Source organism: Haemaphysalis longicornis, unplaced genomic scaffold (genome assembly GCF_048455015.1).
Source record: "Haemaphysalis longicornis isolate Haplotype H1 unplaced genomic scaffold, Haemaphysalis longicornis Haplotype H1 scaffold_9, whole genome shotgun sequence".
NCBI lineage: Eukaryota > Metazoa > Arthropoda > Arachnida > Ixodida > Ixodidae > Haemaphysalis > Haemaphysalis longicornis.
Window position 1 is genome coordinate 77,044,886 of NW_027526460.1, and position 12,721 is coordinate 77,057,606.

Genomic DNA, 12,721 nt, shown 5'->3' on the forward strand with positions numbered 1-12,721 from the left:
TGAAGCAATCACACATGCGCCTTCGCACATCGGCCGCATTCACGCACAATACCTTCAATTAAGCCGGAGTACGATACGCATGGGCACTTTTTTTTTTCGAACCATGTCTTTTCAATATCTTTTTCGTCCTCACACATTACCGGCTCCTTTGACATTTGTGACAAAGCCGCAGGTTATTTTGTTCGCCCTAGAGTAATAAAAAAAGAACAACGCAACGACAAATATTTTGAGGCGAGACAAACTTTTATTAGCAAGCCAAGGGGAAGAGGAAAGGGAGGATGTCTGGCGGAGACGCGTTCTATCACAGTTGACCGCAGTCGGTGACGACGATCTTCTTGGAAGTTTTGCCAGACTGTGATCCAAAGGACTCGACCTTCTTCACGACGTCCATTCCTTCCACGACGCTGCCGAACACGACATGCTTTCCGTCCAGCCAGCTTGTCTTAGCAGTTGTGAGGAAAAACTGCGACCCGTTAGTGTTGGGGCCCGCGTTGGCCATGGAGAGGATGCCTGGGCCGGTGTGCTTGAGCTGGAAATTTTCGTCTTCGAACTTGTTCCCATAGATGGACTTTCCGCCGGTGCCGTTGTGGTTGGTGAAGTCGCCGCCCTGGCACATGAAGTTGGGTATGACACGGTGGAAGGTGGAATTCTTGTAGCCGTATCCTTTCTCACCAGTGCATAGAGCGCGGAAGTTCTCGGCAGTTTTCGGCACCACGTCGCTGCGAAGCTCCATCACGATCCGCCCAATCGGGGCACCTTCGGCCGCCATGTCGAAAAACACCCTCGGCTTCGCCATGTCTGCACCTTTTCTCAATGAACAGAAGCCCGAACGGACGTGGACAGAAGCGTTCGATGCCTTCAGCGCTACAAACACTCGCCACGAGGTGCTTCCGAGCAATGCCGGCAACGCAATGAATAAATGGAATAAATGGCCGCGGTAGCGGCTACGGCTACGGTATGGAGGCTGGCGTCATGCTTTCTGCTGCTGATGATACTGGACACGGCTCAGATTTCGCGCCGCCGATTGTCTGCTAGCATAGATGGGAATTGTTTATTGAAAAGGGTTTCACACTAATATGTACTAGAAGAAATCGCCGCAGTGTCTGTATGAGTCACGCTTCAGTGAGCATGGGGTCATATATCCCTGCGACCGCGGAGAAGCCTGCCATTGTTACTTAGCTGGCCTACAAGCCCAAAAGCTGTCAGTGGCTGTAAAAAAAAAAAGAACAAGTTTTAAGTTGTTTTTTCAGTAGAAAAGGAGAGCTCCAGGAGATTTATTTGCTGGGAATTTTTAGGAGCGTCATGCAAGACGACGCTCATTGATTTTGATGTTGATTTTGGTTTCCGTAGCGAAAAGACGCTGTCTGGCACGACAAGCCAAAGAGGAGAGGAACGCAGAACGTTCCGAGCTGCTATGGCGGCGTTCACTACGGCATGCAATTGCATCGACAGATTTCCCTCTGGTATTATCAGAACAAAACTTTTGTCTGCGAGCAGTTTTCGCTGACTTCACGAAGGTTGAGAGCTTCCTCTGGGGCAAAGAAACGGAAATTAAGAACGGCCGACCATAAAACGACACTTTCTTTCCCGGCGCGTCTCCGTGACGTCAGCGTAGGGATTGTTGCATTTGTCGTCTGCTTCACTCGGGCTCGCTCTCCCTGATGTTTCTTTACGCTCGGTTGACTTTTGATACTAGTCCGCGCCAGCATTTGCGTGTGCGTAACTTTATATCAAAATAAAAGACTTCACATCGCATACACTAGCTCAATTAAGGCGTATATAAAGTGTAGTATTGGTTATCGCTCCGGAAGAAGCATTGCCGGCGTCGCCCCATTCCTTGCGAAGCCGCTCATGTGCTGAGCGCGAAGGGCAGGAGCATGCGTCAGCTTCGGTACTCAGCAATCTTTCGAACCAAGGGAACAGGCAGCTGCAAATAACCGACGACGGCGAAAATGCAAGACCAAAACAAATTCCAGACCATCGGGGCAGTCGGGTTTGGCAGAAGGCATTACCATTCCCGGTAATCGTACGCAAGACAGTTTTTGAAACCTTGCTGAACGAACGCTCGAAAGTATTCTATCACATCACTTTACGTTGCCATGGCATGAAAGTAAGTCATCCGGTACGGACTGCAAGCTCTACTACCGGCACTTCTTCAAGCTCCTGGAAGTTTTACGGCACACATTTACACGGACTCAACGGCGGCCATACGGGATTGGCGACGTGCAGCCTCCAACTCGTCTGTCTCAAGAGACATTGATGACCTGCTGGACACGTGCCCCTGCCCTCTCCCACTGTCGTGGATACGGCGTAATACTATCCCCGCTCATATTGCGGCGGATTGTTTCTGTCACGTTACGCCGGGTCCACGGCCCCTGCCCTTGCTGACAACTGACCCACATGACCAATTTGTCCAACTAAAGGAAGACCTGCGTCGCGCCACACGTGCTCTCATCCCACCGTGTAGAACAGACCTTCCCAGTGGGCTCGCTCGCTGGGAGGAGGTCCTGCTGCGTAGACTACGAGTTGGGGTGGCCCTCTCTCCTGTGGTAACCCGGGCGTGGCCACCGCGATACCAGGCCCTGTTTTCCACGACCTGCCCCTTCTGTACGGCTCCTGCCGAAGACGCCGACACCAACCACCTGCTATGGACGTTCCCTTCCCTGAGTGCAGCGAGATCCCGACACCTTCGCGGCACAGGCCTGCATCCGGGGAGACCCCCCGATCTTGAGCGATGGCTGTGAGGGCCCCACCACCGCTGTCTTCTGGACTTCCTCCGGGAAACGGGTGCAAACTTGTACCTGTAGGACCTTATGCCAAAGGGCATACTGTCGCAATTAAAAAAAAAAAGTCGACATGCACTATGGGCCGCAAAAAATGCAGGTTGAGTTTCAAATAACCTACTGTGTGTATGCTGGTTTTATACCAGGCTTCTAACCAGTATGGAGGCTTATTGAGCAGAGAGAGAGAGAGAGAGGTGAACTTTATTGAAGTCTCCGGCGGAGGTAGCAGGGTGCCACGCAGGGCCCTCTTGCTACCTGACTATGTGGGGGCAGTCATCAAGTCTTGTCCCGTCGCTTACGTCGGGGAATCCAACGCTCTCCGCGAGGCTTCAGCCCCTGGATCGCGTCGGATGCATCCCTGCGCGTTTGGCGAGCGAGAGCTGCCTCGATCCGCTGGACCGCCTGTAACTGTTTCACTGAGTCCTGTGCTAACACGGCTGTAGCAATGTCCTTCGGCAGCCTGCCTGGGTAGGCAGCCGCCTCTTCTGGATGCAGTTCACAATCCCACAACACGTGAGTCAGCGTAGCAGTAGCACTCTTACAAACACTGCACTTTTCGCTGTCGTAGACGTCGGGGCACATGTAGCGTGCGAGCGCCGGCGTGAGCACCGAGTTCGTTTGCAACTGCCTATAGAGCACCGCCTGTTCCCGCGAGAGCAGCGGGTGCGGGCCCGGCATAGAGCGGCGTGCGCTCCGATACCAGTCCAATACATCCGCGTAGCTCGTTACGGGCTCGGCGTCTTCATCGTCGCAGCTGTTGTCTTCGCCGTCGCTGGCGTCGTTCGCAGCAGCTTGCTCAGCTTGCTCCTCCGCAGAGACGAGGGACGGTGCTCCCACCACGCGGCGAGTGAGTCCTCGCGCGGCGGCGTCCGCCGTCTCGTTGCGGTTGGGGGAGCTCCCGCAACTGTAGCCTTGGTGCGCCGGGAACCAGCGGAGATGAGTCCGCAGTCTCTCGTCGCACTGTCTGACACCGCACTTCACAACGCGCACTGCATTAGCACACACACTGTTCTTGCTGTAGTTCCGGATCGCTGTGCGGGAGTCGCTCAGGATCGTCGTGCACTTGTCGTCGGTGAGAGCCAGCGCGATGGCTGTCTCCTCCGCTTGATGCGCCCGCTGCACGCGAACGCTGCAGGCACTGTAGACTTCGCCCGTCGTAGCTCGCACGACGACGGCTACGTAGGTGTCTTCTCTATCTTTGTACTTGGCGGCGTCCACGTACAGGGCGCCGGTGTCGGTGGCATGGGTTTCGATGAGCGCTTTGGCCCGCGCCTCCCGTCGACCGCGGTTGTGCTCGGGATGCACGTTCCGCGGCAAGGGTGCCACCACTAATCGGCGGAGGGCTCCCTCCGGGAGAGCGCCGCCGTCACGCTCGTCATTGCTTGTAATACTCGCGCCCAGGCCGAGTTTGGCCAGGATGCTTCTTCCCGTCTGCGTAGTCAGGAGCCGCTCGCGTTGAGAGGTCCGCTGCGCTTCTGCAATTTCTTCAAGGGTGTTGTGTACCCCCAGCTCCAGCAGCTTGGCTGTGCTTGCGCAGTTGTATAGGCCCAACGCTGCTTTGTACGTCTTCCGGATGGCTGCGTTGATCCGGTCGCGCTCCTGTACCTTCCAGTAGTGGAACGCAGCGACGTAAGCGACGTGGCTGACGGCGAAGGACTGGACCAGTCGTAGCAGGCTGGCTTCCTTCATCCCCCTGTGTCGCGTCGCAACTCGCTTGATGAGTCGCGTTGCAGTTCCCATCTTCGTGACGAGCTTGTCCACGGTAGCGCCGTTGCTCCTACTGGCCTCGAGCACCATGCCCAGGACGGGGAGCCTCGAGACTTTCGGAATGACGGTCCCGTCTCCCGTTCGGAGCACGATCCGCTCCGAGTCTTCGGTAGCTTTCCTCCTGTACCGCCCCGGCGGCGGGACGATCAGGAGCTCGGACTTTTGCGGCGAGCACCGGAGCCCGGTGCCCTCCAGCTGGTCTTCTATAGCGTTCACAGCTTCTTGTAGCGTCTCCTCGATGTGCCCGTCGCTGCCGCCAGGCACCCACAGCGTGATATCGTCCGCGTAGATCGTGTAACGGACTTGCGGGACTTGCGCGTTCAGCCGCTCCGCAACGCCGATCATGACCAGGTTGAAGATCAGCGGTGATATCACGGACCCTTGCGGCGTGCCGACGCTGCCTAGGGTCTTCTCGTCCAGTTGTAGGTTGCCCGCTTGGATCTTCACCGTCCGGTTCGACAGAGAGTCCCTGATGTAGTTGTAGGATCTTCGTCCAAGTCCCAGCCGCGAGGCCTGCGACAGGATTGCCGAGTGGCGCACCTTGTCGAAAGCGCTCTGCAGGTCTAGGCCAAGGACGGCTCTGTTGTCGTTAGTGGGAACCGACACGTCCAGGATCTCGTGCTGGAGCTGTATCATCGCGTCTTGGGTGCTGAGCTTCTCCCGAAAGCCGATCATGGCGTCCGGGTACAGGCCCTTCTCTTCGAGGTAGCGGTTCCATCGGTTTCGCATGACGTGCTCCATCACCTTCCCGACGCACGTCAGGGAGATGGGTCGCAGGTTTTCGATGTTGGGCGGCTTGCCGGGCTTCGGTATGAGGACCGCGCGGGCCGCCTTCCACTGCTTCGGTAGTTTACCTTCTCTCCAACATTTGTTGAAATATCTTGCAAGCGCTGCGATCGCCCCGTCGTTGAGGTTACGCAGCGCTCGGTTGTGAAGCCGGTCCGGCCCTGCGGCCGACTTGCAGTTAAGCTCCTGCAGTACCGCTCGAACCTCCCATTCCTCGATCTCCCGATCCAGTTCAGGGTTGTCCGGGCCGCTATGCTCGGTGTGAGTCTCGCTGGCTTCGACGGGGAGGTACTTGGCGTTGATACGCTTGCTGGCCTCCTCTTCGCCCAGCTCTTTGACGGCGGTGTAGATCGTTTGGGCGAGCTTGTGCTGTTGGTGGCCCCTGGTGGACTTGTCGTCCAACAGATGCCGCAGCAGCTTCCAAGTCTGCCCCTTGTGCAGCTGTCCGTCGGCGGCGCTGCACGTCGCATACCACTGCTGTGAGCACAACTCTCTGCTGTACTTTTCGATGGCGCGGCCCAGCTCGGCGACCCGTTTCCGGAGCCGCCGGTTGTGTCGCTGCCTCTGCCATCTTCTTTGCAAGGACTGTCTGGCCTCAATCATGTGAGCCAGCTTACTGTCGACTTGCTTGATATTTTCTTCTACGTCCAGCTCGGTGGTGACCGAGTCGGCCGCAGAAGCGACCCGCCCCGTCCATGCCTCGATGTCGTCAATCTTGTGGTCGAGCTCGTCGAGGGTGGCACGGAAGCGCGTCCAGTCTGTGAGCTTGTGCTTGAATTTTCTGTGGTCGTTGTGCACCGTTGTGGGTACGTTCAATTCTATGATGTAGTGATCGCTGCCTAGGTTGTGGCCGGTGTTGTGCCAGGTCACCGTTCCTCTTGTCTTGCCAGAGAGCCGAGCGAAGGTGAGGTCCGGGTTGGTGTCTCTTGTGGTCGATGTGCCGATCCTTGTCGGAGTGTCCGGGTCCGTGAAAAGCACGAAGCCGGCGTTCGACGCTTCTTCTAATAGTTCCCTTCCCTTGACCGAGGTGCGGCTGTACCCCAGCTCTTTGTGCGGCGCGTTGAAGTCGCCGCACACCACCGTCGTGTCGTTGGGCTTAGTCTTCACAGTCTTGTGTAGGAGTGCCTTGAATTTCTGCTGCCCGTGTGTGGGGTTGCTGTAAACGTTCACCAGTAGTATGGCTTCTTGTTTCCTTCTGCCCACCACGATCTCGGTAACGCAGTACTCAATGGAGCTGCGGCCGAGAAAGTTCTCGTGGTGGATGGAAGTGAGTCCCTTCCGCACAAAGGTACACACACCCTGCGCGGCTCCCTTGCCGCACTCCCGCGCACTGGGCGGGCTGGAGTAGGCTCGGTATCCCGGCAGTGACGGTGTGTCCTCCATGTGGGTCTCTTGTATCATTATAACGTCTGGCAGTTGTCCGGCGCTTGTCATGTGTTGCTGTAGTGCCGCCTTTCGACACCGAAAGCCGTTGGCGTTCCAGTGCCAGATCTTCAGTCCTGTGCGGGTTGTGAGGTTTCGGTCCATGTTGGTTAAATCGGTGTTGGCGATTGGTTGCAGGGATTGCTCTCTCCATTCTTCGCGTTAATAAGCTGGTTCAATAGTGCCTCCATTTTTGCAAAGCCTGCAGTGACTCGGCGTTCGAGCGCAGTTAGGCGCTTGTCCTGCAGTTCGCTGCGCTTCTCGAGCCTACTCAAGCGTACGTTAGTACTTTCACGTTCTTTGTTCACGGCCTTGCGGTCTCTGAACGAGGATCGGGATGTTTCTACCTCCTGCTCGTTCATGTCTTCCTCCTCTTGTTGCGGGGCCGGTGCTGTGAACTCTGGTGTTGTGAGAGTAACTGCAGGTGTTTCCTCTGTTTGAGGTGGCGTAGTCTGTGGTTGAACGGGCGTTTGCTGTGATCGCGGCGTTAGGGTGGGTGGTCTCTGTGCAGTCCCCAGGGACCATGTGGGGTTTAACTGAGGCGCTCCCGCGGGTAGCTGTGCCGTACGCAGTAGTCGTAGAATTTCCTCCTGGCCTTGCTTCAATTCCCTGACCTGAGCTTTCAAGCTCATGTTCTCCGCCTGTAGGTTTGCGTTGGCTTGTTGTAAAGCTCGCATCTTGTCCTCGAGCTGTGGTGTGCGGCTCTTGCTTCTGCGCCGGTTAGTTACCAAAACAGTCCACGTGGCACGTTCTTGGGAGCGAGACTCGCGGCGTGCAGGTTGAGCGGCGCGCTGCTTGCTTCTGCTCCTGCTTTCCCGCCCGCGCGACGTGGCGCGATTCGGTTGGGCGGAGTCAGCGCGTGTGCATCTGCGGCTCGTGCTGCGCTGGCGTCTCCCCATTGGCTGGCTGGCCTGGAGAGGAGGAAACTCTGCAGGGTTCCCGCTCGCTATGCTGACGCGTTTCGGTGACGTAGGTCTCGCGTGATCCCATCTTCGCTTCTTTACCAAATATGGCATCTTGAAGCGGTTGCTGCAACCCGGCGCCCCCGTCGGGTGGGGGCCGTTACATAACTTGCAACGTGGCTTGCAGTCTTCGGCGTGCGTTTCGCTTGGGTTAGGCTTACCACAAGCGAAGCACACTTTCACGTTTGGTTGCGGGCATACATCTTGCCGGTGGCCTATCTTGCCACAGGTTCGACACACTTGATGGTGTTGACAATACAGGCTGCATCGGACGAGTGTCGCGCCGTATTTCACGGTAGAGGGTACTTTCTGTCCCTGAAAAAGGACTAGTACCGCTGTTGATTCTCCAATACGATGGGCCTCGATGGCTGTAGGGTTCCCTGGGTGTATGATGTTGTCGCAGATGTCTGCCGCGGTGTCCGGCGTTGGAATCCCATGAATGACTCCTTTCGAAGTATCATGCGGAGCCGCGAAGTAGGCGTTAGCTTCGTGAGTCTGTCCCCCAATGATCAGCGAGCGCAGCTTGACATATCGTCTCGCTCGTTGCTCGTCCGGGGTGCTAACTACAATGATATTCTGTGCCACGTTGGCGCAGATCGTATCCTGCATGGCCTCTGCTTTGGTAATCCCTACGGACGTCCATATGGCTGCCGTGAGGGTTGGGGCTTCGACGCGTCCCGTGTTCAGACCGCCTTTCGGCCGTATAATGATTTTGCTCTCTTCTCGCGGAATGTTCATCGGCATGCGAGCTGCTCGCGATATATTTGCATTAACTTTCTTGACATACTGCGCTTGGGTATAGCGCGATTCATGCTTCTTGGTGGGGGTGGACTCACCGGCGAAGCAGGACTGCGATGTTGTCTATCTTATTGAGCAAAACGAGTCACGTCTACGGTAAAAATATAGTACTACTATGTTTGTTCAGATCTCTAGAAATATTTCGGTACATTTCCCGCAGCCATATCCTCCCAATATTCAAATATGCGTTATTGTAAAACAGCACTCAAGAGGAAGGGGAGGGGGAGAAAACTTTATTTACCATTAAAATTGAGCTGGTCGGAGGGCGGAGTCCTCAGTCCAGGACAAGAGAGTAAGAGTAATTTTTTAATTTTCATCAGTTCACAGAACGCCATCACAAGTATGCCAGGATTTGTTCTTTACGCTTGGAAGGGTTTAAAAACAATAAAGAGCTGCTTGGACGTATCCGGTTTTGATTCTGGTTATAGTGAAAACCGGCGCGTATAATATTTATTGCGTTCGTTAGCGAGTATATCAAGCCTTCAAAACCGTAATAATGTCATAACTGTTCGGGTTTCGGGATGAGAGTCAGTTCGTTATGATAACGATGGTTGCGATAGAAATTCAGAGCACAAACGCCGCCTTCGAGTACTCTGGGCGTACGTTGTCTGCGCCTTTCGCGGTGGCGTCGCACAAACCTTCTCATTGCATTTACGCACGCTACGGATATGCACATTCTTGCACGCAGCCATAACGAAAGCCAATTTGTGAAGAATGTGCTGTATGCCTTATAGCCTGAAGCATACGCGGCCCCCCCGGCGATGCTGACCCAGGCCCTCCCCCACATTCTCCCGAAGTGTCATTACCAATGCCATTACCAGTTGACATGTCTTTAGAGTTGCCTCTACGTTATCATTTAAAATTTCATTGAGGTCAAAAGCTTACGGCATCATTGAATTGGCGCAGACATGGACGGCTTACTTGCATGATTTCCATGTATTCCTTCGAAGGATTGCCATAGGAGGACAAGCGCACTAGAAGCGTACGAGAGGCGTGTGTGTGTGTGTGTGTGTGTGTGTGTGTGTGTGTGTGTGTGTGTGTGTGTGTGTGTGTGTGTGTGCGTGTGCGTGCGTGCCTGCGCGCGTGTGTGTGCGTCTTTACGTACGTATACGCATGCGGTCAAGTTGGTGAGGTCATGATGGATATCTGTGGGAGAGGCCCTTGCCCTGCAGTGGGCGTAGATAGGCTGATGATGATGATAATGATGATGATGGTATCTCTGTGTGTGTATGTATACATATATATGATGGGTGATTTTGTCATCATCTTGGTCTGCAAGTCGGGAGGCCGAGCCCCCTCCGGAAAATGAAAACTCCTCCCCGCCTAAGGCCCTGAAGAAAATATCCACACGAACTTTGTGAGCCTTCAAACAACCCCAAATCTCCAAATAAGGCGTTTGTGACGGTGCAGAAAAATGAAAGCGTTGGGAAGAGAAACCAAAATGTGCATCTGATACAAGTGAACAACAATGAAATAAATAGAAGACAGCAGTTCTATTTCCTGCTGTGCGATGCGCGTGTTGGTGCCCGCTGCTTGGTGCGCAGCATTATAGAGACTGTTGAGTCTTCATAAGAGCATCTCAAAATACGTTGGTGAAGCCTACGCATTTTGAGTACTTATCGAGGAGCTCTGAGCGCTGAACCTCGCCAATAAGCTTGAAAGGACGAGTTACAGACGACCTTCTGATCGATGCACCGAGTAAATTGTTCTCTCTCTCCTCGTGTGCTACAAACTTGTGCGGGATACAGCTTCAAATTATTCAGATGTGTCAGAAGCTGGCAAAATAGGTGAATGCGCCTTTTAATCCCCTAAAACCTTGCTTCGGAGTGGAAGTATCGAATCGTTAGTTTCTTTCTAACGGAGGGGGGGGGGGGGGGGTGCAGACTTGGGGAAAGAGGGCGCATGCCACCAGAAAATGTGTGCGTTCAGTGCGCGCTCTCGAGGCGAAAACCAAGGTCACTCGACTAACTTCAGCCCCACTCCGCACTCTGCGCCTCCCCTGCCCGTTGTTTGATTGTGGGGTTTAACGCGACGACGCTACACAGGCGATGAGGCGCGCTGTAGTGGAGGGCTGCGGATTAATTTTAACCACCTGGGGATCTTTAACCTGCGCAGAAATTTCGAGCACACGGGCGTTTTCGCTTTTCGTCTCCATCAGAAAAAACTCCCACCTCCCCTCGCGGGAACCCCTGTGTAGATGCGACGCATAGGCGGAGCGGCGAAGGGACCGCGTTTTATAGCGCGCATAACGTTGAGGGGACTGCGTAAGCCGGTCCGAGTCGATGACGACGTTGGCATACTTGTAAAGCGGCGTGGACTCTAGGTGTTTGAGACAAGCGTGGATGTTGCTTCGCCGGAGAACGGCACACCGGTTATATGCGCAGCGCGCCCGAAGGAGAGGAAACCGCGGAAGAGAGTACTGCACATGCGCCGGCCCCAGCCCGTCTGCCGCGGCTATGACGCAACGTGCCGCGGCTATGACGCAACACAATCCAACACAATCCACTTTAATCCAATCCAAATACAATCCAAGCCAAGCCAATCCAATCCAATCGAATCCAATCCTATGCCCCTCGCGAGAGAGTGTTCGCTATCGGAGAGGAGAGGGGGTGAGCGCAATGCCACCTAGAATTTCCTCTAGGTGGCGTTGGTGAGCGGCGGAGAGCGCAGCTGGCGCGGCGAGGAGAATGAGGGAGGGGTGGACAACGCCGAAAGAGTGTTCGCCATTGGAGAGGAGAGGGGGTGAGCGGCGGAGAGTGCAGCTGGCGCGGCGAGGAGAATGGGGGAGGGGTGGACAACGCCGCCACCGACGACAACGACGACGACGCCGGGGGGACAAGGCGAGAGAATCAGATGCTCTGCATCTAAAAGTGGCCGCCGCGGCCGGGAAACGAATCCGCGTCCTTGGGCTCATTAGAACAACCCTGCCCGTTTGCGATGACGATGCCAAGCAGCGTCTGCGTGCGGCCTGCGGTTCAGTTTTAGGCGCGGTAGTTGTTGCTACAAAAGCGTCTGTCTCGCAACCGCTTTGCCAGAACCGAGCTATCACTCGAACCTGCCGCGGTGGCTCAGTGGCTAAGGCGTTGCGCTACTGAGCACGAAGACGCTGGTTCGATTACCGGCCGCGGCGGCCGCTTTTCTGATGGAGGCGAAAAGCAAAAACACCCGTGTGAACGAGATTTTGGCGCACGTTAAAGATCCCCAGGTGGTGAAAATTATTCCGGAGCCCTCCACTAAGGCGCGCCCCATCGCATGCGTTGCGTCGGCGCGTTAAACCCTACAATCAATCAATCAATATTTAGCAGAGAAAAACTGCCTAATGCTCGTCTGCTTTGCGGTCGTACTCGGGCCTAGGAAGGCGTCCTCCAGCTGCTTGACGCATCGCATCAGTCGATCTTCCCCGCCGCTGCACTCGACCTTATTTCGAAGTAAGCGCAGCCAATTTCTCGTCTCAGAAGATGTCGGCACCTCTCGAGGTGGTTCGTCATCGCCGTCGTCTCCGCCGTCCCCTGCGTTAGCGGAAAGCATCGACGTATGGCAGGCGCAGCTAAATAAGAAAAAAAATCGACGGACTTCAGGCGTGGCAGCATCGCGCGAATCTTGTGAAATGGTCCGGCGGCGGAATTTTCGTTGCACTCCCCGTCAAGATTTCGGGTTATCCGCAATCCGACCCAAAAATACTTCGAGATAAAGGGAAAAATATACATGGGACGTATAGGAAAATGTTCGGTGCCGCGGAAAATTTCGACTGACCCGATTTTTCAAGATATGCGAGTTCGAGTTAACGAGGTATTACTGTATATATATATATATATATATATATATATATATATATATATATATATATATATATATATATATATATATATATATATATATATATATATATATATATATATATATATATATATATATATATATATATATTGAAGCGCGGTTTATAGGTCTTCGCAGCTAATGAACGACTGTGCCAATTACTGACATCGCGTCCATAATCAATGCTACAATATATATATATATATTCAGAGAAAGATAAACCTCACGAAGCGCGCAGAAATAGTATAAGAGTCGGATACACAGCAAGAACAATAACAAAAAAGGTTTACTCACATAACGGCAACGGGACTTGCCTTCATCAGAGTACAGTTACATGTTTTTGTTGTCTACGTGAGTAAACCTTCTTTGTTATTCTTGCTGTGTATC

At 54.2% G+C, this 12,721-nt stretch overlaps 1 protein-coding gene across 1 annotated transcript; it reads right to left on the minus strand.

Moving 5' to 3' along the window:
* Window positions 1-256: 256 nt before the first annotated feature.
* LOC144151767 (peptidyl-prolyl cis-trans isomerase) lies at window positions 257-929 on the minus strand. The gene has a single exon (XM_077682904.1). It carries the CDS (start codon window positions 794-796, stop codon window positions 302-304), a length of 495 nt encoding a protein of 164 aa, XP_077539030.1. The 5' UTR covers window positions 797-929; the 3' UTR covers window positions 257-301.
* Between the last annotated feature and the right edge of the window lie 11,792 nt (window positions 930-12,721).